Below are 27,083 nucleotides of genomic sequence, written 5' to 3'. Positions count from 1 at the left end.
CTAGGTATCTAACTAGGTATCTAACTAGGTATCCAACTAGGTATCCAACTAGGTGTAAAAAAAAAGTAAATAACATCACACTAAAGAAGACAACCGGCCTTAGCTTCATTCTATTTAATTTATTTCATTGTAAGGTGCATAAAGGAACAACACATGTACAGTACAGGTAATTGCCAAAATAATGCTAACACTCAATTGAATTAGGGATACAAAGTATATTGAAAGCAGGTACTTCCACACAGCTGTGGTTCCTGAGTTAATTAAGCAATTAATTAACATCCCATCATACTTAGGGTCATGTATAAAAATGCTGGGCAGGCCATCATTTTGGCTACCATGGCTATGCCCCATAGGATGACAAAACACAAAATGATGGAATATTTTATGGAATAATGGTGTCGCATCCCTCCAACAGTTAGACAGTTGTAGAATTTATGCCAAGGTGCGTTGAAGCTGTTCTGGCTCATAGTGGCTCAACGCCCTATTAAGACACTTTATGTTGATATTTACTATATTTTGGCAGTTGCCTGTAGCTTCGTCAGGTTACTTTCGACACTTGTTTTGGATACCTCCCACTGGGCACACACTGGTTGAATCAATGTTGTTTCCACATCATTTCAATTCAATTATGTTGAACCAACGTGGAATAGATGTTGAATTGACGTCTGTGCCCAGTGGGCTGTAACAGTAAACTTACTTTACCGCTATAAAGAATCAGAAATCATCAACTACATCAACATGTATATAAGGCATCATCATTGTACTAGTTACAGTACAAGTCCCACTCCCGGATTGAATCAAAATGAACCCTCATTGCTTCTTGACGTCTTTACCCACGACGTCAGAAACTAGAGTGTGGTTGAAGGGTGTCTGCCAACCAGGCACATAAACAGTAAAGACCTTCCCTTTCCCATGTGTGGTGTGGTATTAGATTGAGGCCGACCTCCTCGGCCACACGTGTTATGGCTGCCCTGATTAAAGCATGAAGAGGTCTGATGAGAGGATGCGAGTGGAAGCCTCACGCCTTAAAATGGGCCGTAAAATGTACTGTGTTTGGGTGAACGATGACATCGTTGACTGGGTGTGTGTGGAGGTTGAAGGGTATGTGTGTGTGTGCGTGATGGTGATGGTGTACTCAATAGGTGTGTTGTGCTCACACCCCTCCCCCTTTTCACAAGGAAAGTCCCCATAGTCATAGTATGACCATACAATTAGAATGCATTAATTATAGTCTGACCCAAAAATGTGTATGAGTCGGCGAAACCACTTAAAATCAGTTCTTCTTCACAGTTCTTTTCACCCACCCTATCCTTCCTCCACAGCTACACAGTTACACAAGCTGGACTGACCGTATAAAACCAACCAGCTGTTTATCTCAAGCTATTTCCAGAGCAGTAAAAACCACTAGCACCTCGTGAATCCGTCCTCTTAACATCGGATATTTTCACAAATATTTTTCTCCAATTTATAGGAAGTATGCACTTTCAAAGTCAAACAAGCCTTCGACAGCCATCTGACCTAAAATGCGTCACTGACTGAAATTCAGCTTATGCGTCTACAATATCATTGTAGGAGTTCTGGGTCTTCTGTAGATGATCCTTTACTACCTGTAACATTTCCGGAGATGATGGAAAATGTCCTGTCCAGAGTTCCAGACAAACATCTGGCCAAACATTGAGCTGTCTGAATGTACAGTAATCCATACACCATAACGAGTCAACTGGAGACCAGTCATATTGCTCAACAGTGATAATAAGGTTAGACTGATACCAGACATGATTGAGAACTGTTCAAGGTACAATTAAATTCAGATCTAGAATCCTTTCTCTATCCTATACCCTTACCCATAAAAAGGAAAAAAATACACACCGCCCTGAAGTCAGCACTTACAGTGATAGTTCATCCAAATTGCTAAATTACTTACTTTACAAAGCCACTGCCACCAACCACTAACTTTTAAGCATTTTATAACCAAAGTCAATGTATCATATATTACCATGGTTGGAATTTCACACCCATTTCATGCAACCTCATCCTTCACTATGGAGCGACAGGAAGAGTATCCTTTAACACTGAGCTGAGCCAAACAGCATGACCCTCATGTGGCGCTGGACATGCGCCAACCAAGAACTATGCTGTACCCCAACCACAGTTTCTCTCTGACACAGCTAAAACCAGGAAACCAGGAGTCTTCTTGGCTCAACCACTTAACGGCTGCCATATTGGATCCTGCATTAGCCTCTTTCCATTTTGGCCTGCTGGCGAAAAGTGCGCTGCTTAGCTGCGGGCTAAAGTGCTGTGTTTTACACAGTATCACACAGTGTGGGCAGTGGGTGCGGAGAGAGAGAGAGAGAGAGAAAGAGAGACAGAAAGAAAGAGGGAGAGATTAAGAAAGAAATAAGAGAGCGAGGGCAAGGTAGAGAGAAATAGAGAAAAAGTCAATTTTGCAGAGAAACCTCCTCTCGCATTTACTGTGGGACTCTGGTATCTTTGTGCAACCTGATCTAAATAGAAAGGGTTAGGGTTCAACCTGACCTAGATATAAAGGGTTATGGTTCAACCTGACCTAGATAGAAATGTCCCACTAGAAAACCTGAAGGGCTCCTCATTGTCGAGCCTTGGGACAAACTGTTCCCTTTTATTCAAGACTCAGCACATATGACCCAAAGACAAGAGACACACTAAGCATTGGGGGTTTGGTCATGAGGTTGTTTGTTCCAGAAATTGGATCAAGATGTTCTGTTATTGACATATATTATGTTGATTACACGAATAAAGCAGTTCATTGCTTAGAAAACACAAGCAATCAGTGATTGGCAATACATACAGACCACATGCAATGGACAAAATCTAGGCCAGTGGTCGGCAACAGGCGGCAGGAACTCCTATAATCAACCTCTTTACTTTACTTATCTTTACTATTCTTGACTAAAAGTCATTTTTCCTCTACCTATGGAAATCAGACCAAATTATCCTGTCAAAAACAAACTCAAGTTTTACAACCCAATCTAAAAATAATCCAGAGAGCTTCTAAGAGACAGAGCAATCCTCTTGAAAAAGTGTCAGTTACAGAGAAAAAACCATTGCCCAGTAATTTGACATGCTATTTGTCGAGAGTTGGCCCAGACTTTGCCCCAGACCAAGAGTGAGGGACGGAAGAAGGGAGGGATGGAAGGAGGGAGGGAGAGAAAGAGGGAGAAAGAAAGACAGAAAAAGAGAGAGCGGGATGGAGGGAGGGAGTGTTTTTCCATGCCTCTAAGATCGCCCACTCTTCCATGCAGAGCCCTGCACAGTGTGTCAGCCCACAAGGCTCATGGGAACAGTCATACAGAGGAATCCCAGCTAAGAGACGACATCTGTACAATTCCTCAACATTTCCACATTATTGTGTGAGTGAGTTAAAGAGGGTATATTATGTTTTCTTTCTCTCCCCTCCCCCTTTCTTTCTCTTAAACACTCACCCTCTCTCCCTCTGACCCCTCTCTCACTCTGTGTGTGTGTGTGTGTGTGTGTTTCCAAGGATTCGACCATGACAATTAACTTCCGTGGGATACTCCAGTGAGATACTCAAGCTGGACAGCTCAGAAATGGCATTGGCAAGGCATTTGAAGTTATTTGTCTCCCTCGGTTTGGGTACAGCCTGGGTACATGGCTGGATAGATGTCCTAGGGCTGGTACTATGTTTATGTCATTATATACACTGAGTGTACCAAATGGAACACCTGCTCTTTCCATGACATAGACTGACCAGGTGAATCCAGGTGAAAGCTATGATCCCTTATTGGTGTCACTTGTTAAATCCACTTCAATCAGTGTAGATGAAGTGGAGGAGACAGGTTAAAGAAGGATTTTTAAGCCTTGAGACAATAGAGACATGGATTGTGTATGTGTGCCATCCAGAGGGTGAACGGGCAGGACAACAGATCGAAGTGCCTTTGAACTGGTATGGTAGTAGTTGCCAGGTACAATATTAGGAGGGTGTTCCTAATGTTTTGTACACTCACTGTATATCAAGTGAACTGTTGGAGTTGTACAGTAAACACACTTACTACTGGGATTCTCTAATGTTACAGTCTCTTAGATTTAAATTTGGTTGAGTTGTTAAGTAACGTGAATTCAAAGTGAATTTAACAACAACAAAAAATCACCAATTACATGTTGGTTAAAAGTGGTGTAAAAAAATATGCAATTCCTTTACATTGATGACTTTTTGCAAATCCAATTAGTTTTCCACATTTATTCAACATCATCACATAGACTTTTTGTTGTTAAAATGACGTGGAAACAATGTTGATTTAACCAGATTGAACCAAATTCTTTCCTGCACATTTTTGGGGTTTAGGTGTACAAACTCTAAGCCACTCAAGCCAAGTTCAATACCGAAAATATAGAAATATATATTCAACCATTGCTGTAAAGTAATAACTTAAAACAACACCTGTTAAATCAAGCATATATCAAGTATGAAAGTATAAGAGGAGACCGACAGCTATTGTAAATTCCCTATTGCAGGCTTATCATTTCCCAAGTGAAGTACAGTTCAACATAAAGAGGAGCCACAATAGGCTACAGTGCATCCCATATGGCACCCTATTCAGTGCACTACTTTTGACCAGGGCCCATAGGGTTGTAGTCAAAAGTAGTGAAATAGGAAATAGGGTGCCATTTGGAACACAACCTCCATCTCCATGTTAAAAGCCAACCCACATAAACCTAACACCTGACACACTGTTTCCAGACTAATGGCTTCAGCTGTGTGTGTCTGATTGTTCCTCACTGTGTGTGCCCAGACTGCCCTAGATGATCCTAATACAGCATATAATCCACACCAGCCAAACAGGCTCCTCTGAGCTAACTAACTAACTCTCTCCTGTCTCGTAAACAAAAGCCTGACACTTTATGACCAAGCCGTTGTGTGGATATGGAGTTTCAGCGCAAGGTATTAATACCTTTTATTTTCCAAGAGACAGGGAGGTTTCTGTGAATTGTGGGGTCTTGGAATTGAAAGGGGATATTCGAAAACAGCTGGGTATTAGTGCTTCATTTAAAGGTTAGATTGTTTTCATACATTTGATACAAATCGTCTGAGTGGCGTTGAGCGCTAGGTAGTGGCGCTAAGTAGTGGTTAGCATCGCTTCATTTTCTGAGGGGGTCATTGAGTTAAGGTCTTTTGAAAGGTTTTATGTTAAAACCAGTGAATAGATAAGAGACAAGTCAAGAGTCATGGACAAAATGAAACAGTCCCTCCTGAGTATCTTGGGTTGTTGGGTTGTTGATGTCATGTGTCTACCATGAAATCACAAGAGCTAGACCCTCGGGTTATTTCCTACATTACCATCCTTACAATTTCTCTCTTTCATTCTTCCCACACTTCCTTTTTAATCTAAGAAAGAGATTTAGCGTACTCCCTTTTCCTCTTGTTCTTGAACTCCACACAGCAAAAACAAGCCTCAGACATATTGTTGGGGTCCGTTGATCCGTAAACTAGAGGCAACAATAAGTCTGGCTTTTAAGGCTCAAGAGGAAATGAAAAGTCATATTACTTAGAGGGATATTGAATAGGGTACTAGGATACTGCACGAGACTGCACACCCCACACCCCCTTTGAGAGACTGGCTCAAGGGGGGCCCCCAAAACAGAGACTGAATGCAGCTCAGACCTGGTTTTAAAAAGGAAATGGATATTCATTCTCAACACGACTGGTTGGCTTAGCCTTAGACCGTTCCACTCAATGAGTTGACTCTGATCTCAAAGCAGTAAGATGGATATTTGGGTAGATTACACCACAATTATTATATATTGCTATATTATTTATCGTACAAAGCGACTATATCCTGAAACAGCATGCTTTTAGAAGACACAGCAAAACAAAATATACTGCATTCCAAATAGAGATATTACCGTGTTTTCACAGACAACAAATAACTGAAAACATTCCTCATCAGTCTCTCCCATGTCCATCGATCTAATAAAACAAGTTGACTCATTGGATGGTTTGGGTGAAAACAGACTTTGAGCTAATCAGCTGTTAACAAACACACCCACCAGGGGTGGGCCTGAGGGGCTATCCTGGGCTACTCTTATTGATCCATGAACCAAGCAGTCAATACAGATTAGTTACAGTAATCATAGGAGCACGTGTGGTGGCCCCAGGCGCAGACCAACGGCCAGTAAGGACCCCTCACCGTGGCTGTGTAATACTCACGGAATGATATCATTCTCATACTGTCAAAATAATTCCAAATTCTAACAAAACATAACTTTACAAAAATGATTCCTGCTTATATATGTTTGCTCTGCATAAGAGCATCTGCTAAATGACTTAAATGTAAATAAAGGTAAAGTGTAAAAAGGTAATTCCTGGAATAGCCCAGGAATAGCCTAGGAATAGCCCAGGAATAGTCTAGGAATAGCCCAGGAATAGCCCAGGAATAGCCTAGGAATAGTCTAGGAATAGTCTAGGAATAGCCTAGGAATAGTCTAGGAATAGTCTAGGAATAGCCTAGGAATAGCCCAGGAATAATCTAGGAATAGCCCAGGAATAGCCCAGGAATAGCCCAGGAATAGTCTAGGAATAGCCCAGGAATAGCCTAGGAATAGCCCAGGAATAGCCCAGGAATAGCCTAGGAATAGCCCAGGAATAGCCTAGGAATAGCCCAGGAATAGTCTAGGAATAGCCCAGGAATAGCCCAGGAATAGCCTAGGAATAGCCCAGGAATAGCCCAGGAATAGCCTAGGAATAGCCCAGGAATAGCCCAGGAATAGCCCAGGAATAGCCTAGGAATAGCCCAGGAATAGCCTAGGAATAGCCCAGGAATAGCCCAGGAATAGCCTAGGAATAGCCCAGGAATAGTCTAGGAATAGCCCAGGAATAGCCCAGGAATAGCCTAGGAATAGCCCAGGAATAGCCTAGGAATAGCCTAGGAATAGCCCAGGAATAGCCTAGGAATAGCCTAGGAATAGCCCAGGAATAGCCTCGGAATAGCCCAGGAATAGCCTAGGAATAGCCTAGGAATATCCCAGGAATAGCCTCGGAATAGCCCAGGAATAGCCTAGGAATAGCCCAGGAATAGCCTAGGAATAGCCTAGCAGTAACAATAACATTTTCATTTTCATTTAACAGGGCAACTTTGGAGAAATGTGTGCACTTTGATCCCATTAGGTAAGGCACAAGTGGTTTTAAGTAATATAGTGCTACAAGCCTATCTATGGCCATATCTCCTTACCTTTTACCATTGGTCCAGTTAGCCAGTCAGATCCCAGACTAGTGATATTAGGATCTGGTTCCCCACCATCAGACAGATTAGTCAGGCCTGTTCAGGTCCTTAGGGATTCCCAGGCTCCAGACACAACAATAAGGTCCCAGCCTCCAGACACAACAATAAGCCCCTTTATTAAACGATGGACACTGGAGACAGCGGGGGAGCAATGCTTGAGCACCTAATATAATCATAGACGCACACATGTGTGGAGGCTCACGCACGCACAGTCGCATACACACTTACACACACCCATGCATTATGCACACAGACACAGACACACACAGGGCTCATAGACTCCTTACACCTGTTTCAATAGAGACTGAAAGAGGATACTTTTTAATCTGATAACATCACTTATCCCCCCCCCTACACAATTTGCTCTACATTCATTCTAGATCAAGAAAACAAGTCTAAAAACCCAAATATTTCATAATCTAAACTTCATCCCAAAGTTCCTCAAATGACAATCTAAAATAAGCTATATTTATAAGGAGATAGGTGTCGCTGATTGCATGCTATAACTCCAAGGGCAGTCATGCTGGCCATCTTGAAAGAGAAGGCAGTGAGTGGAAGTTCTGCCCTGCCATTTGGCTAACAAAGACAAAGGCCTTGAAGTGTGATGCCTTTCAGACAGAGCACATAGAAGAAGACCTGGCAATCTCACAACTCACAGGCAAGTGTCCCAAATGGCCCCCTGTTCACTATGTAGTGCACTACCTAGCAAAAAGTCCATAGGCCCCTGGTCAAAAGTAGTGCACGACATAGGAAATAGGGTGCCATTTGGGATGCTGACACACACGGTGTCCCCACTTTGTCTGCAGCTGTGGATCAGGGTACAAACAACGTGGCTGAAGGGGTGTCACGTCCATATTTTTACATCAAAGCGGTTCCAGACTAACAAAAATAGGGTGACTTCACCCATGTCACATTCACGTCGTAACAAATACGGACGTTCAAGATAAAAGCAAACCCAAGTGTGCCCAAATGAGATCAGAGGGGTGGATGAGCCTGGTGTGTGTGAGGGAGGAAGTGTGTATTGGCAGTAGGGTCTGAGAGAGTCACACTATGTGCGAGCTGAGAGACAAAACGCCTGTTAGTGTGTGTGTGTGTGTGTGTGTTTCCCTCTCTGTCTCTCTCTCTCTCTTTCTCTGTGTGTGTGTGTTTGTCTTTGTGCCTGCGTGTGTGTTACTCTCTATCTATGTGTGTGTGTATTTGTCTTTGTGCCTGCGTGTGTGTTACTCTCTATCTCTGTGTGTGTGTGTTTGTCTTTGTGCCTGCGTGTGTGTTACTCTCTCTCTTTCTCTCTGTGTGTGTTTGTCTTTGTGCCTGTGTGTGTGTGTGTGTGTGTGTGTGTGTGTGTGTGTGTGTGTGTGTGTGTGTGTGTGTGTGTGTGTGTGTGTGTGTGTGTGTGTGTGTGTGTGTGTGTGTGTGTGTGTGTGTGTGTGTGTGTGTGTGTGTGTGTGTGTGCGTGCGTGTGTGTGTAGGCAGGCCGAGGCGGGCGGACAGACAGACTGACGGACAGGCAGACAAATAGACTGACAGACACAGCTGTAGAGTCTCACCACTGGAGCAGTCGGGGCCCCCCCAGCCGGGCTCACACTGGCAGGTGCTGGGGGCTACACAACGGCCATGAACACACTTCTCGGCACAGTGGGCTGGAGAGAGTGATGAGGAGGAGCAGGGAAATAGAAGGGAGGGATGAGGAGAGAGAGAGAAAAACAAGAGGAAAGAAAGGTCAGATTTTAGTGGATTTTAGAACACATTGCTACTCCCAGGAAAACCATGTGGATTTACATCAAAGGAATACAGATTCCTGAACCGATAACAACAATATCATAAGAAGGGTTTTATTGAGCCTGTCTGGAGCGTGAGATGGGCGTGGTTTGCACTTCTGGGACTACGCAATTTGGTTCCATTAAACAGGGCAAACTCAATCAAGCGCAGCTAAAGTATTTGAAAGAAAACTATTACATTTAAACCCATGTTCCGAATAGACAATCAGAATTCCAGTGAGAATGGGATCCAATTCATTAGGGACAGAGACTTCAGGCTGGACATGATTGGTCCACAACGTTCAAAAAATGTACACGAACATAACGTCAGACCGACGGGTGATGCCATTGAAACAGTGGGGGTTAAAGGTTTCATGGGTGATGTCATAGAAACAGTGTGGGTTAAAGGTTCCATGAGTGATGTCACTGAAACAGTGGGGGTTAAAGGTTCCATGGGTGATGTCACTGAAACAGTGGGGGTTAAAGGTTCCATGGGTGATGTCACTGAAACAGTGGGGGTTAAAGGTTCCATGGGTGATGTCATAGAAACAGTGGGGGTTAAAGGTTCCATGAGTGATGTCACTGAAACAGTGGGGGTTAAAGGTTCCATGGGTGATGTCACTGAAACAGTGGGGGTTAAAGGTTCCATGAGTGATGTGACTGAAACAGTGGGGGTTAAAGGTTCCATGGGTGATGTCACTGAAACAGTGGGGGTTAAAGGTTCCATGGGTGATGTCACTGAAACAGTGGGGGTCAAAGGTTCCATGGGTGATGTCATAGAAACAGTGGGGGTTAAAGGTTCCATGAGTGATGTGACTGAAACAGTGGGGGTTAAAGGTTCCATGGGTGATGTCACTGAAACAGTGGGGGTTAAAGGTTCCATGAGTGATGTGACTGAAACAGTGTGGGTTAAAGGTTCCATGAGTGATGTCACTGAAACAGTGGGGGTTAAAGGTTCCATGGGTGATGTCATAGAAACAGTGGGGGTTAAAGGTTCCATGAGTGATGTGACTGAAACAGTGGGGGTTAAAGGTTCCATGGGTGATGTCACTGAAACAGTGGGGGTTAAAGGTTCAAATGGGTGATGTCACTGAAACAGTGGGGGTCAAAGGTTCCATGGGTGATGTCATGATGTCATAGAAACAGTGGGGGTTAAAGGTTCAAATGGGTGATGTCACTGAAACAGTGGGGGTCAAAGGTTCCATGGGTGATGTCATAGAAACAGTGGGGGTTAAAGGTTCCATGAGTGATGTGACTGAAACAGTGGGGGTTAAAGGTTCCATGGGTGATGTCACTGAAACAGTGGGGGTTAAAGGTTCCATGGGTGATGTCACTGAAACAGTGGGGGTTAAAGGTTCCATAGGTGATGTCATTGAAACAGTGTGTGTTTGTAAATGGTTTCATGACTGAGGTCATGAGTGACGAGCGGTCAAAAACAATGACGACATCAAACATTTTTTTACATTCACACACTATAGCAATTGATTAATTGCCTAAATAGTGCTAACAATGAATTAACTGATTTTGTGTATGAATTTGAGTTCTTATTTCCCCAACATAAAATATTTTCAAATACATTTGAGTAACTTAGCAGATGCTCTTATCCAAAGCAATTTAGAGTAAGTGAGCTGCATTTTCTTTTTTTTTTTCATACTACTCCCTCTTGGGAATTGCACCCACAACCCTGGTGATAGAAGTGCCATGCTCTACCAACTAAACTACCAAGGACCACATCATCTGAGAGGCAAGTGATGGTAGCACAGATTGGGGCCACGTTAATTCAGATGGCGGGCCGAAATGGCTCCCCGGGGGCACATTCTTCAGACCACTGGACTAGATAAAAGATTCCCATATTTAAAAATGAAACTCGAATTGTACTCAATCTTATTAAAATCTCAAAATAACATTACATGATATTAACTTAACTCATAAATGTATTCTAACAAAGCTGATGTTGTTACATCTTAATATCTGTATCCATCTGTCTTCATTTACATTTACGTCCTCATTTATTACGTACCATGTTGATATTTGACACTAAATGGCTTCCACCCGGGGAGACTGTAAGTCTATTGATGGAGGAGGAAACTGGGGAGATCAGAGGGCAGCATGTGATTGTGGTTTACTGTATCCACCACACAACAGTACCTCTATAGAGCCCGGACTAAAGTTCCCTTTGAGCCCCGGGCGGTCACATTATCACATCCACTCTGTCGAGTCAAAAGCTGATTCACCAACGATAAAGGGAAGTGACTATCAGTCCAACTTTTAGCCTCATAGCTTATCATTGCTTAACATCACTTTGATTTAATCCTTTTGACTCAATCCAACTGCTTAATAACCACACTTAAAAATCAAAGAAGTCCTAATAAATCTGACAATAACTACTCCTCTAGTAGTGTCAGTTGTACAACTGCTCACAATGTGATGGCAAGCGTTTTCTCTACACAGACAGAGGGTTTGTTGTGAGGCGGTTGTTGAAATGGAGGTTTGTTTTTATGGCTTTCTCCTGTTGCTGGGTCAGTTGTTGTTTTTGTCTCGACCTCTGGGGCCCCTCTGTATGTCTGCTACGCACCTGTTGTTCCTGACTCCTGAGACACAAGCTCTGCTTCTGGGTGGCGATTGGTCGGTTGCCCGCCACATGCGGACACACCAGTCATCAGCGTTTCCTCTATGTTGTTTTTCCCCAAGGTGGGTTGCAAAACCATCGGAAATTTGTATTTTGGGGGCTGGCAGACAAAACTTTCAGTTCCAACCATTTGGAGTCGATGTTTATTTGATAAGTAGGGGCAGAACATGGGGGGGTGTACTCCACCCTCCTTTCACACTTTTTGGACATTTATTGAAACAGCACAGATGGAAAAAGTTCACCCACAACCTTCGGCTCTAATAGGAGTTTTGAGATGTTACTACTCAACCACACAGAGATTAACAGATGACCGTCAACAGATGACCGTCAACAGATGACCGTCAACAGATCCATATCATATACTGTATGACTCTGGTGAGCAAGCAGTTTGAGTCACGTCATAATACATAGGGTCACCATCTACTAGGCCTTAGGTGGCCACCCTCATGGAGAGACAGAGAGACCGCTGGGAGAGATAGAGAGTCCCTACAGCGCCCCCACCAGCACAACAGAGGTCTCCAATACTCACCCCCTTCACACCCGGTTCCAGTGGGATTCGTCTCACACTTCCCAGGGAGTGCGATGGGACGGCCGCACGCTGCCAGGGTTTCCTGCTGCAGCTGGATTTATACCTGGCGACCGTTCACCCGGGCTCCCTCGGGCCGTGAGAGGGTGTCCGCCCTCGTCTCGGGCCTATCGGGGAAAGCTCTGGAGTGGGCCAACGCTGTGTGGGGAGAAGGAGATGCGGCGCTGGACCACTTCGAGGATGAACTTTCGAACCCTGGCCACCGGTGCTGGATGTAAAGAAAGGGCCCTGATCGACCACTATTGCTGCTGCTTGCGCGAGGACATCCGTCGGTAGTTGGCCCGCAGGGACACCACCCTCACCTTTGACCAGCTGGTGGACCTGTCCATTCGGCTGGATAACCTGCTGGCTACCCGCGGACGTCCAGATCGAGATCTGTCGGTTCCATCCCCCAGCACCACCGCTCCGATACCCATGGAGCTGTGAGGTGCTGCGCTCAGGGAGACCGGAGGAGGCTACTTCACGTGTACCATCTGTGGCCGCAGAGGTCACACTGCCGGTCGGTGTCGGGTTGGTTCCTCTGGGGTCAAGGCAGCAGGCAGGGCACTCTGGCGTCACCCCAGGTGAGCCGGCACCATTCTCCGAATCTCTGCACCAGGGGTACATTCGGTCATCCACTTCACCCGCTTCCTCAAGTTTATTTTTTGTGAAGAAGAAGAAGGAGGGAGGTCTGCGCCTATGTATTGACTATTGAGCCCTAAACCAGATCACTGTGAAGTACAGTTATCCGCTACCTTTCATAGCCACAGCGATTGAGTCAATGCACTCAGCTTCTTCACGAAACTAGATCTCAGGAACGCTTACAACCTGGTGCTTATCCGGGAGGGAAATGAGTGGAAGACAGCGTTCAGTACCACCTCAGGCATTATGAGTACCTCGTCATGCCGTACGGGTTGATGAATGCTCCATCAGTCTTCTAAGCCTTTCTGGACAAAATTTTCAGGGACCAGTATGGGCAGGGTGTAGTGGTGTATATCGATGACATTCTGATATACTCCGCTGCATGCGCCGAGCATGTGTCCTTGGTGCGCAAGGTGCTTGGTCGACTGTTGGAGCATGACCTGTATGTCAAGGCTGAGAAATGCCTGTTCTTCCAGCAGTCTGTCTCCTTCCTAGGATACCGCATTTCCACCTCAGGGGTGGAGATGACCTCCTCTGGTCATCCAGGGATCGGTCGGACAGTGCGCTGTTTGAGTGGGAAGCACTGGTGGTCCTCGCTAAGGACGCGGGGGTTTATGTTTCCTCCTGCTCGGTGTGCGCCCAGTGTAAGGCTCCTAGGCACCTGCCCAGAGGTAAGCTACACCCCTTAGCTGTTCCAGAACGGCCTGAGGATATAGTGTCTGATCGAGGTCCCCAGTTCACTTCGAGTGTCTGGAGGGCGTTCATGGAACGTCTGGGGGTCTCGATCAGCCTTAACTCGGGGTTTGACCCCGAGAGTAATGGGCAGGTGGAGAAAGTGAACCAGAATGTGGGTAGGTTTCTGCGGTCTTATTTCCAGAACTGGCCGGGGGAGTGGGCGGCATTCGTGACCTGGGCCGAGATGGCTCAGAACTCGCTCCATCATTCCTCCACTAACCGCTCCCCCTTCCAGTGCGTACTGGGGTACCAGCTGGTTCTGGCGCCTTGGCATCAGAGTCAGACCGAGGCTCCTGCGGTGGACGACTGGTTCAGGCGCACGGAGGAGACATGGGACGCCGCCCATGTTCACCTCCAGCGGGCCGTGCTGCGCCAGAAAACCAGCGCAGACCGTCCATGCAGTGACATCGGGGGACCGGGTCTGGCTCTCGACCCTCCACCTGCCCCTCCACCTGCTCTGCTGGAAGCTGGGGCCGCGGTTTGTGGGGCCATTTAAAGTCCAGAGGAGACTGAACGAGGTTAGTTACCGGTTGCATCTTCCCCCCGTTTACCGTATTAACCCCTTGTTTCATTTCATCTTCAGGCCGGTGGTGGCTGGCCCGCTCCAGGAGTCTGAGGTGCGGGAGGTTTCTCCGCCCCCTTTGGACATCGAGGGGGCTCCGGCGTACTCCGTTCGCTCCATACTGGATTCGAGGCGTCGGGCGAGGGGCCTTCAGTACCTCGTAGACTGGGAGGGGTATGGTCTGGAGGAGAGGTGCTGGGTCCCAGTGGAGGACGTATTGGACCCTTCAATGCTGCGGGAGTTCCACCGTCTCCGGCCGGATCGCCCTGCGCCTCGCCCTCCGGGTCGTCCCCGAAGCCGGTGTCGGCATGCTGCTGGAGCTGCGCATCAAGGGGAGGTACTATCATGACTTCTGCCGAGGTCGGTCCCTCTCCTTGTTCGGGCGGCGTTCGGCGGTCGACGTCATCAGTCTTCGAGCCATCGCCGATCCGCCTTTCATTTTCCATTTGTTTTGTCTTGTCTTCCCGCACACCTAGTTTGCATTCCCTCTTTATCCGTGTTGCATATAACCCTCTGTTTCCCCCATGTCTGTGTGTGGAATTGTTATATGTAAATGTATGTGTACTCCAGGCTGGTTTGAGCCGGGTTATTGTAACCCGTGTGTTTAGTTTTCTTAGTACCATGTTTGGTTTGCCTCAATAAAGGGTTCCGTTTGCAATCCCATTTCTGCTCTTCTGCGCCTGAATTCCCTGCAGCTAGTTACGCACTCACTGTTGTGGATAGGGAGGAGTGATACTTTCAATGTTGTGGATAGGGAAGAGGGATACGTTCAAATGTTGTGGATAGGGAGAAGTTATAACTTCAATGGCAGCATATAGAGTGGATGTATACGTTAAATTGTTGTGGATGAGGAGGTATACATTTAATGGTAGCAGATAGGGAGGAGGGGTATGTTCAATGGTAGCAGATAGGGAGGAGAGATATGTTCAATGCTAGCAGATAGAGAGGAGGGATCATTTCAAAGGTAGCAGATAGAGAGGAGGGTTATATTCAATGGTAGCAGATAGGAATAGAGTGATACGTTAAATGGCAGCAGATAGGGTGGAGAGATACGTACGGACACACATCTCCCTGCTCTCGTAGAATCCGGGGCAACACTGAGACTTGCGGCGGTACATCGTTTTCTCTCCTCTGCGGTAGGCCGTCCGATAGCTCACCCTTAAGACACACAAACACTTAATGGTCAGTATGGGGAATATAGTTTATCGTCTCCACTATGTTTCCTAAGGTAAAAATGTGAATAGACATCTACTAATGGTGCACAAGTTGGCTAATTACAAACATACTATTTCTTTATGGAGCTTACAGTACTTATTAACAAAATACATTGTTATGGAAATCATTGCTGTTGACTTGACCTATTATCATTCTCAGTGACACATACATCCATCACCCCAACACACACACACACACACACACACACACACACACACACACACACACACACACACACACACACACACACACACACACACACACACACACACACACACACACACACACACACACACACACACACACACGTGCACGTGTACACACACACACACGCATGCACGTGTACACACACACGCATGCATGCACGCACACGCACACACTCTCCATCCCTCCATTGACCGCTCCGTCCTCACCTGTGCCGCGTGCACTTGAACCAGTTGAGGATGTCGGAGCAGCTGGTGTAATAAATCTGATCAAAGGGGTGGGCGTACGACTCCTGGACGGTGACTGAGTAGCTAAAAGAGTGGAATAGAGGAAGAGCAAGAAAAAAGAGGGAGGGGGGGGTCCGTTAGAAAGGAAGAGAGAAGGGGGGGAAGTTACAAACACACACGAGCGCTCACCACGGACCCTATTTAGCCAACATGTCTTGCGTGTGGTCCCATAACTTATGGTCCCGCTACCACTAGGCTAAGCACTAGGCTAAACACTAAGTGGTTTAATAACGGCACCATTAGGCTGCTTGTGTGTATCTGACCGGGATTAAGTATCAAACATCTTTCACCGACTCAGCGGTGGGTATAGCGGGTGAAACAGCCCCTGTGCTGTGTGTGGCCTCGTATTTTGTCACGACTCTTCCAGTGTACAGATTTATAACAGGGTTTTACAAAATAGGATTATAGAATGTTTCGCATAGAAGAAAACTGTTGGCTGTGACAATGGCTCCCTTATGACATGCATGTGAGCAATTGTGACCGCAGGCCTTTTTGGAAGACACGCAATGTAGGAATGGAAGAGTCGTATGGAATGAGAGTTGGCTGCCCGAAACCTTAAGGATGTTTCCTTTTAGTGCCTGTTAAGAACGTGAAATTGTTTAGTTCTGTTCCATCGTTAAAGTTCACAAATTTGAGAAACATCAACTTAAAGTGCACTATTTCAAGAAAGTGCAACTTGACAAAGCCACACCTCTTTTCAGATAGGCCTTTAACCAGAGTAAAGCATTGGAATGACCTATGTAGAAAAATAACTACCACGTGCAGTTACGCAGGGGTGGGCAACTCCAGTCCTCAGGGGCCTGATTGGTGTCACACTTTTTCTCCATCCCTAGTAAACACAGCTGATTAATTCAATTGTATTCTAAACTGAAGATCATGATTAGGTGATTATTGGAGTCAGGTGTGTTAGCTGGGGCTGGGGAAAAAGTGTGACTCCAATCAGGCCCCTGAGGACTGAAGCTGCTCACCCCTGAGTTAAAGAGTACTTAACACATTACCGTTCACTTTTCCTTTATTTCTTGGAAAACTTACTATACTATGTGACTGTCTGAACATACATTCCTAGTGCCCAATAATTGCATAAGTTAGCCACTTACAGTTACCCTGATATGAGGCCTTAAAAAAGAAGGTCTTTAATTTAGGGGTATAAAGTCCATAAGACAGCACAAAAATGACACATGCAAGGCGAAAAGATTCCTAGCCACGTGTTGGTTTTAAGGAACGCTTGGGTTACTTACTTCTCAGAGGAAATAAAAAGATGGTACCCAAAATGAGAACATCAATAACATTCAATAAAAAGTGCAATTGATCGAGAAATTGCAAACATGACAGGCCTTTTGATTCAATATGAATCAGACAGGAAATGGATGTGAGGAGACTTGCATGGTCACTCACACACACAGGCACACAGGCATACACACAGGCACACAGGCATACACACAGGCACACACACACACACACACACACTACAGACACACTACAGACACACACACAGACACTACAGAAACACACACATATACACACTACAGAAAAAAATCCATACGCTGGAATTTTTTTATTTTTAATTTAACCTTTATTTAACTAGGCAAGTCAGTTAAGAACAAATTCTTATTTACAATGATGGCCCACCAAAAGGCAAAAGGCCAAAGGTTGGGATTTAAAAAATTATATATATATAAATATAGGACAAAACACATAAAGAGAGACCTAAGACAACAATTGAATTGATGCAATAGCGATAAATAGAACAATAGCTTTATAACATTAATGAACAGCACAGTTTTTAAATGTATTATTATTTGAACTATTACTACTAGTTTGATGGTTGGAGCCATCGATTGTCCCATTAACAATCACCCATTATAGAAAATATATTTAATTTAAAACTTGACATTTCTCAACTATAGGCTACTAATCATAATGAACGATGCCTGCGATAAGTGATCGGTGTCGATAATTTTTGGTTTATCGTCCCAGCTCTAAAACACGCACGCACGCACACACGCACGCACGCACGCACACACACACGCACACACGCGCACGCACACACACACACACACACACACACACACACACACACACACACACACACACACACACACACACACACACACACACACACACACACACACTTGCCCCAACAGTCTGTGGGAGCTGTTCTTCAACCTCTCTCTCTCCTCTCCCCCTCAGCTCCTGAAAGGCTGCAGCTGTTGCTCCAGATTAGCCAGTGAAAGTGAATCTAGCTGGGAAAGCTGCCTCCACCTTTGTTCTTTTCAATCTGTTTTAATGGATTTCCCTCAAAGATGGACTCCGGGATCTTAAGCACAACAAATTCGTAACATATTGCACAAATTGGATTCGTAGCATATCACACGTATTGCAAAATTAATATGATATCAAATCAAATCAAACCAATTCTGCCATTTTGTGTTTTTTTTTCGCTGATGTAAAAATGTTTTGTACATAATGTCTCTGCCATCATTTCCTATAACCGAAAACAGCTTCTGGATATCAGAACCGCTATCACTAACCTTGATTTGGATGACATTTTCTACTTCAACGATTTGGCATCTCTGGACGTTCTGCTTTCTCTGGAACAGGCCCTAATCTCTGGACGTTCTGCTTTCTCTGGAACAGGCCCTAATCTCTGGACGTTCTGCTTTCTCTGGAACAGGCCCTAATCTCTGGACGTTCTGCTTTCTCTGGAACAGGCCCTAATCTCTGGACGTTCTGCTTTCTCTGGAACAGGCCCTAATCTCTGGACGTTCTGCTTTCTCTGGAACAGGCCCTAATCTCTGGACGTTCTGCTTTCTCTGGAACAGGCCCTAATCTCTGGACGTTCTACTTTCTCTGGAACAGGCCCTAATCTCTGGACGTTCTGCTTTCTCTGGAACAGGCCCTAATCTCTGGACGTTCTGCTTTCTCTGCAACAGGCCCTAATCTCTGGACGTTCTGCTTTCTCTGGAACAGGCCCTAATCTCTGGACGTTCTGCTTTCTCTGGAACAGGCCCTAATCTCTGGACATTCTGCTTTCTCTGGAACAGGCCCTAATCTCTGGACGTTCTGCTTTCTCTGGAACAGGCCCTAATCTCTGGACGTTCTGCTTTCTCTGGAACAGGCCCTAATCTCTGGACGTTCTGCTTTCTCTGGAACAGGCCCTAATCTCTGGACGTTCTGCTTTCTCTGGAACAGGCCCTAATCTCTGGACGTTCTGCTTTCTCTGGAACAGGCCCTAATCTCTGGACATTCTGCTTTCTCTGGAACAGGCCCTAATCTCTGGACATTCTGCTTTCTCTGGAACAGGCCCTAATCTCTGGACATTCTGCTTTCTCTGGAACAGGCCCTAATCTCTGGACATTCTGCTTTCTCTGGAACAGGCCCTAATCTCTGGGAATTGAAAGAATAAACAATGGCGCAAGAGAAGCAAACAAGCCGGCATCCTGACAAGACTACGTTGGTGAGCAAATAAACCGCCTCTACCCTCCGTTCTATTGGCGAACGTACAATCAATCACTAGATGACAAACTGGACAAGCTCCTCTCGAGACTATCCTATCAATGGACCTGAAGAACTGTAATATTATTTTTTTCTCGGAACAAGGACATGGTTAATATACCTCTCACTGGTTTTTCCATACATCGTCATGACCCGGTGGCAGTCTCGGGTAAGATGAGGTGTGTGTCGCTTTGTTAACAACAGCTGGTGCGCAACCTTTAATGTTAAGGAAGTCTCAAGTTTTTACTCGCCCGAGTTAGAATACCTCATGATAAACTGCAGACCATAGTATTTACTAAGAGAGATTTCATTCATATTTTTCGCAGCTGTCTATTTACCACCACAAACTAATGCTGGCACCAAGACTGCACTCAACAAGCTGTATAGGGCCATAAGAAAACAAGAAAATGCACATCTAGAGGCAGCCCTTCTCGGACCAGTGATTTTAATGCAGGGAAACTGAAATCTCTTTGACCTTATTTTTACCACAATGTCACCTTTGCAACTAAAGGCAACAAAACTCTTGATCACCTTAACTCTACACACAGAAACGCATACACGCATACAAGGCCCTCCCTCTGGCAAATATAACCATAACTCTATCGTCCTGATTAGAGGTCGACTGATTAATCGGAATGGCCGATTAATTAGGGCCAATTTAAAGTTTTCATAACAATCGGAAATCTGTATTTTTGGACATTGATTTGGCCGATTGAAAATTATTATTATAATATTTTTTTAAATTACACCTTCATTTAATCTGTATTTAACTAGGCAAGTCAGTTAAGAACACATTCTTATTTTCAATGACGACCAAGGAACAGTGGGTTAACTGCCTCGTTCAGGGGCAGAACGACAGATTTTCACCTTGTCAGCTCGGGGGACCCAATCTTGCAACCTTACAGTCCAACGCTACAGTGCCTTGCGAAAGTATTGGGCCCCCTTGAACTTTGCGACCTTTTGCCACATTTCAGGTTTCAAACATAAAGATATAAAACTGTTTTTTTTTTGTGAAGAATCAACAAGTGGGACACAATCATGAAGTGGAACGACATTTATTGGATATTTAAAACTTTTTTAACAAATCAAAAACTGAAAAATTGGGCGTGCAAAATTATTATTGTTATTATTATTATTTTTACCACATCAATCACCGGCTTCATTAATAAGTGCATCGACTGCATCGTCCCCACAGTGACCATATGTACATATCCCAACCAGAAGCCATGGATTACATTCAACATCCACACTGAGCTAAAGGATAGACCTGTCATTTTCAAGAAGTGGGACACTAATCCCTCTACGACCTCTGACGAACTATCAAACTGGCAAAGCATCAATACAGGACTAAGACCGAATCCTACTACGCCTTCTCTGACCCTCGTCGGATGCGGCAGGGCTTGTAAAGTATCACGTACTACAAAGGGAAAGCCAGCTGCGACCTGCCCAGTGACACCAGCCTACCAGACAAGCTAAATGACTTCTATGCTCGCTTTGAGGCAAGAAACATTGAACCATGCATGATAGTACCAACTCTTCCGGACAGAGGAAGGCCCTTCCGGTGTCAGAGGAAGGCCCTAAAAACTGTCAAAGACTCCAGCCACCCAAGTCATAGACTGTTCTCTCTGCTACCACACAGCAAGCGATACAGATGCACCAAGTCTGGAACCAACAGGACCCTGAACAGCTTCTACTCCCAAGCCATAAGACTGCTAAATAGTTAACCAAATAGCTACCCACTTTTTATTCATCACATAAGCTGCTGCTACTGCTTATTATCTATCCTGTTGCCTAGTCCCTTTATCCCTACCTACAGTATATGAAAATATATGCCTGGTACGGCAACTGCTCCGCCCACAGCCGCAAGGCTCTTCAGAGGGTAGTGAGGTCTGCACAACGCATCACCGGGGGCACACTGCCTGCCCTCCAGTACACCTACACCACTAGATGTCACAGGAAGCCAAAAAGATCACCAAGGACAACAACCACCCGAGCCATGACCTGTTCACCCCGCTATTATCCAGAAGGCGAGGTCAGTACAGGTGCATCAAAGCTGGGACCGAGAGACTGAAAAACAGCTTCTATCTCAAGGCCATCAGACTGTTAAACAGCCATCACTAACATTGAGTAGCTGCTGCCAACATACTGACTCAACTCCAGCCACTTTAATAATGGAAATTGATGTAAAAATGTATCACTAGCCACTTTAAACAATGCCGCTTAATATAATGTTTACATACCCTACATTACTCATCTCATATGTATATACTGTACTCGATACCATCTACTGCATCTTGCCTATGCCGTTCTGTACCATCACTCATTCATATATCTTTATTTACATATTCTTTATCCCTTTACACTTGTGTGTATAAGGTAGTTGTTGTGGAATTGTTAGGTTAGATTACTCATTGGTTATTACTGCATTGTCGGAACTAGAAGCACAAGCATTTCGCTACACTCGCATTAACACCTGCTAACCATGTGTATGTGACAAATACAATGTGATTTGATTTGATTTGCCCGTTCATAAATTCAGAGCATTTTTCTCTCTGCGTGTTCAGACTGCACACTGGACGCTCTGGCCGAGGAGAAGGGTTGATCCTGGTGTTTTGACCGCAAAAACAGCAGTCAAGCATCCAAGCTTACTGGCTATGTTTGACTAGCTTGCTAGCTACTTCCAGACACAAATGAGAGAACAGCTCACTCTGACCATTTACTCACCCTAGCAGAGCTGGTTAGGCTGTTTTATGTTATCCAGAGCGTTGGTGTCTGCAACTGTGTTGCTGGCAACAATTGAATTACGCTTTGTTTTTGCCAATGTTTACTGACACCGGCCATATACAATGGGTGTTGAGCGTTCGTAAATTCGTTAGTTATTTTACCAGCTACGTCTATCGACAGTTGTCACAGTGACATAATGGACATTCTATTTAAATGGTTACATGCATAGTGGAATCTTTTGTTCAGGCATGTAGCTAGCTCGCTAAACAATGAACCATATCCCCAACTCATGATGTTACTACCCTGCATGAATCTGCAGGTAGCTAACCAACCAGGTTCAACATTAGCTAGCTAACATTAGGCTATAACTAGCAATGCAAATGAAATAATATTACTACACAGATCATACAGATAATACACGTAATGTTAGCTAGCGAGCCAGCTAATGTTAGCATTTTTGGGCCTCCCGAGTGGTACAGCGGTCTAAGGCACCGCATTGCAGTGCTAGATGCATTACCACAGACCCGGGAATCCCAGACCCGGGAGTCCCATAGGACGGCGCACAATTGGCCCAGCGTCATCCAGGTTAGGGGAGGGTTTGGCCTGTGGGGCTTTTGTGGGAGGCGGGTGCCTGCGGGCTGACTGCGGTTGCCAGTTGAACGGTGTTTCCTCTGACACATTGGTGTGGCTGGCTTCCGCGTTAATCTGAAGGGTTTTACACATGACTCCACCTTCGCCTCTCCATTGGAGAGTTTCAGCGATGAGATAAGATTGAAAGTTGGGGAGAAAAAGGGGGTAAAAAAAGAACTAAATGCATTTTGATAAAAAACTAAAGTTTACGTTTAAATGGCTCTCCTGTGAAGTAGTGACATGCGACATACACCTAGTATCCTGAAACAGCTCACATTTATTCCTTGTGTTATTATTTTTTAAATATTTTTCTATTTTTCTCTCTGTATTGTTGGAAAGCGCCCATAAAATAATAATTTCAATGTTATAGCTGTTTTTTTAATGAAGCATGTGAGAAATAACATTTGGTTCTCTGGAAAAATGTAACAGAAAATGTAACAGATATGAGATTAGCACTGAACAACAACAAGTTGTTCTAAAACCATGTTGAGAAATGTGAGTCTTGCTACGTACTTAAATCTGGGTTTGGGTCAACTCCATTCCCATTAATTGAATTACGATTCATGAATGGAAAGGTCCACAGCGACAATAATGATCCGTTTGCGATTCATGAACTGAATTTCAATGCATCCCCTGAACTGAGTGAACTGATTGAATTGACCTCAACCCAGACTTTAACTTAACTCAACCCAGACTTTAACTTAACTTAACTCAACGCAGACTTTAACTTAACTCAACGCAGACTTGAACTTAACTCAACCCAGACTTTAACTTAACTCTAGGGTGTAACTCTAAGGCTGTGGTGGTGTTAAATAATGCACACCAGTGAGAAGGTGTGTCCCTGTATGTGGGTGTGTCTGGCTTGTGGGTGTGTCTGGCCCCTGTGGGTGTGTCTGCCCCTGTGGGTGTGTCTGCCCCTGTGGGTGTGTCTGGCCTACCTCTCCCAGTGGCTGCAGACATTGGGGTCCTCCAGATTGAGGGAGGAAGTGGAGCGGGGCAAGAAGCAGCACATCACCGCCAGCAGGATAGTCGCGTAGTGCCACAGGAAGGAGGAGGCGGCCATCTTGGGTGGAAGCTACACCTTGGAGACGACAGCAGACAGAAATGAGAATCCAGCTGCTCATGAGTTGGTATCCTGTCTTTCCCGTAGTCTGTTGTTATAAACACATTTGAATAGGTAAATTGGTGAAGTAAACGCAAGCCTTCTATATCTATTGTTGTGTGAGTGATTTGTGTGTGTGTGCGTGTGCGTGTGCGCGTGCGCGTGCGCGTGCGCGTGTGCGTGTGTGCGCGTGTGTGTGTGTGTGTGTGTGTGTGTGTGTGTGAGGGGTGAGGGTCTGTGTATATGTGTGTGCAAAAACAACCGACAAACACAAAACTGGTACTTGACTTCATCTCGCCGTCAGAATGCCTACGGTCACAGTGACAGCTTGTTGTGTGGGGACAGGATGGTGAGTCTATTCCCCCACAGAGCTCCTCACTGTTAGACAATTAGTACAGCGTCTGTGTACAGTGGCCCAGTGGCCACTCCATGGGAATGACACACTTACAGGGCCTTCAGCTGCGAAATGTGCTTTGTGCTAACTCGCCTGTGCCTTTGGGCCAGGGTGTATATTAAAGTTATTCTGTTATCACCCATCTCTGCTCTCCTGCGCCTGACTTCCCGGCAACCAGTCAGTCACCCCGTTACAATTGTAGGGTATTTTGTGTTGATCAGTGACACAACATCTCAATGTAATCCGTTTTAAATTCAGGCTGTATGTAACACAACAAAATGTGGAAAAAGTAGTTTGAATACTTTCTGAAGGCACTGTACCTTCCAATGGAGTTCCCCACAAAGTTCCCTTAAAGAGTCCATTGGAGTGTTCTTCAAAGTGCAGTTCTTAGTAACCTTACAAAAAGTTCCACTGTCAATACTTCTAGAAGTTCAATTTCACCCGTCAGGCTTAATATTAGGCACTTTCATGGCACCCTACTCTAACTACTGTACTCAAAGTCCCTTCGGAGGGCCCTTCATAATTCAGAACCCATAGTTCAGAGGTTAAAAATGCACTTCACAGTGCCCTGCCTTCACACTAACATAAAAATATACAAACCACATAAACATTCCCATATGCGTAGCACCAAAAATTATTTTCAGAAATATACAGTATGCGAATAAATCCACTCGCAGCATGAATTGACACTGCGGCACAAAAAAATCCTCACTAACCATCTGCTTTCCATCAACACCCATTAGATCCATTTGCTTTGTTAGTTGTAGTCATTGCAACAGATTCCAGAGAATGACCTTGTAAAAGAGGTTTTAAGAGACCCTGAGTTGACATGATGAGCACCCAAACCCCAAAGAATGACCTTGTATATCCTCACGGTGGGGTCAGAAAGTCAGAGCGGTGAGGAGGATGACAACACAGAGCCCTGTAATTCTGACCGTGAAATACTATTGATGCTTTTGTTCATTGAGTTATTTAAAATTCGAAAAGCACTCGCCCATCTGAGCGATCTTTTTTGCAGGTGCATGAAAAAATACCCGCACACTGCTTTTGCTAGCATCACTGCTCTTGAAATAAGCTTTACATATCGGCCTCAAGGCCTTTGTCAGTGGCTTCATTGAGTTATGAAATAATGTCACAAGAAAAGTTCTCAACTATTCATCATTGTAGCCTAAAGATATGTCATAATTCGACATGGTGCGATGTGGTAAGATCAAACATTAGGTTATTACCACTCTGTTTAATTGTCTCATAACAGAGACATACTGACATTGACATATCTTCATGATGTTACTTACAGAATATGAAGATTGACTTTAGTTTTCAAGTATAACTTATTAAAACCATGACATGTCCATTCTCCAAGACTTCACATCTTATGCCAAATCATCCAAAGTTCTATATCTGTAGCATTTTGACTCATTTAACCCCAAAACGTAAGCGTCTCCCTCAAACAGTATGGCATTTGTTTCATAGTTTACCAGAATGACAGGATTCAGCCAACAGATTGTTGGTTCCAAAACCGTTGTTGCTATTTGTGATCCCAAGCCACCAATAATGATAAGGGAGAGCCACAAGCCCCAGGCGTATCCTTTTTGTCAAGAAAGTGGTCAAAAGTAACCGTTCAGAAGACATTACCTTTGCACATAATGAAAAAAACATCTTTATAGTAGTCAACAGTGTTTCAACCATATTTCAACCATAAATCAATATACACCAGCAAATAGAAGTGGCCGCAACAACAAAAAATCACCCGCTACCGGTTGTTATGGAATTGTTTTCCATTCTGAGGGGACCAAATTGAAGACAAGCGCTGGACTCCCCTAACCACTGACGTTTCCTCCTGTGGTACACCTCACATTGATTTGGAGTCTGTTTCTCATCCATTCCATTTCTCCTTGGTGGGGCATCTGTGTGGCAAACCCCAAACAACTGACTGCTTCCCCACATATAATTATTGAGCTTCATTCAACATCGTTTACTGTCTATTGTTTCATTTGAAGTCTTCTAAGATAAATATTCATTTTCCCAGAACAGTTTTCAGAACATTTAAGAAGCTTTAACTAGATGTACAGTATATCTCCAGAATGAAGCTGAATTGCTATTTATGACAAGACCTATATTGGATGGAAATATTCAGGACAGACATAACTACATTCTACGTGAAAGATCCTCAAGTGCACATTACAGTGTCTTCGGAAAGTATTCACGCCCCTTGACTCTTTCCACATTTTGTTATGTTAAAGCATTAATTTAAAATGCATTTTTGTGAGATTTTGCGTCACTGGCCTACACACAATACCCCATAATGTCAAAGTGAAATTATGTTTTTAGGATTTATTTGACAAATGAATTAAAACTGAAAAGCTGAAATGTATTGAGTCAATAAGTATTCAACCCCTTTGTTAAATGTTATGGAAAGCAGAAATAATTTCAGGAGTAAAAATGTGCTTTAACATGTCACATAATAAGTTGCATGAATGAGTACCTCATCTCTGTACCTCACACATACAATTATTTGTAAGGACCCTCTGTCGAGCTGTGAATTTCAAACACAGATTCAACCACAAAAATCAGGGAGGTTTTCCAATGCCTCGCAAAGAAGGGCACCTATTTTTATTTTTGTATTTATTTTTTTAACCTTTATTTAACTAGGCAAGTCAGTTAAGAACAAATTCTTATTTTCAATGACGGCCTAGGAACAGTGGGTTAACTGCCTGTTCAGGGGCAGAACGACAGATTTTGTACATTGTCAGCTCGGGGATTTGAACTTGCAACCTTTCGGTTACTAGTCCAATGCTCTAACCACTAGGAAGGGTAGATGGGTAAAAATGGGTAAAAAAAAAAAGCTGACATTGACTATCCCTT

At 44.5% G+C, this 27,083-nt stretch overlaps 2 protein-coding genes across 2 annotated transcripts in view; one reads left to right on the top strand and one right to left on the bottom strand.

Annotated features, from left to right (window-relative positions):
* The window catches only part of LOC118387281 (E3 ubiquitin-protein ligase MARCHF3-like), a 441,656-nt gene that overhangs the window by 315,695 nt on the left and 98,878 nt on the right, over positions 1-27,083 (top strand). The gene's annotated exons all lie outside the window — the stretch shown is intronic.
* The window catches only part of megf10 (multiple EGF-like-domains 10), a 99,995-nt gene that overhangs the window by 54,584 nt on the left and 18,328 nt on the right, over positions 1-27,083 (bottom strand). The window contains exons 2-5 of the mRNA XM_052525215.1: positions 23,661-23,803; positions 15,796-15,897; positions 15,225-15,325; positions 8,825-8,917 (exon numbers count right to left, since the gene is read on the bottom strand). Of these exons, the coding sequence (XP_052381175.1) occupies positions 8,825-8,917; positions 15,225-15,325; positions 15,796-15,897; positions 23,661-23,785 (421 nt within the window). The 5' untranslated portion in view covers positions 23,786-23,803. The remainder of the gene's footprint in view (positions 1-8,824; positions 8,918-15,224; positions 15,326-15,795; positions 15,898-23,660; positions 23,804-27,083) is intronic.

The sequence above is a fragment of the Oncorhynchus keta genome, chromosome 9 (assembly GCF_023373465.1).
Source record: "Oncorhynchus keta strain PuntledgeMale-10-30-2019 chromosome 9, Oket_V2, whole genome shotgun sequence".
Taxonomy (NCBI): Eukaryota; Metazoa; Chordata; class Actinopteri; order Salmoniformes; family Salmonidae; genus Oncorhynchus; species Oncorhynchus keta.
Note: the sequence above shows the minus strand (reverse complement) of the source record. Positions and strands in the feature narration are given on the sequence as shown.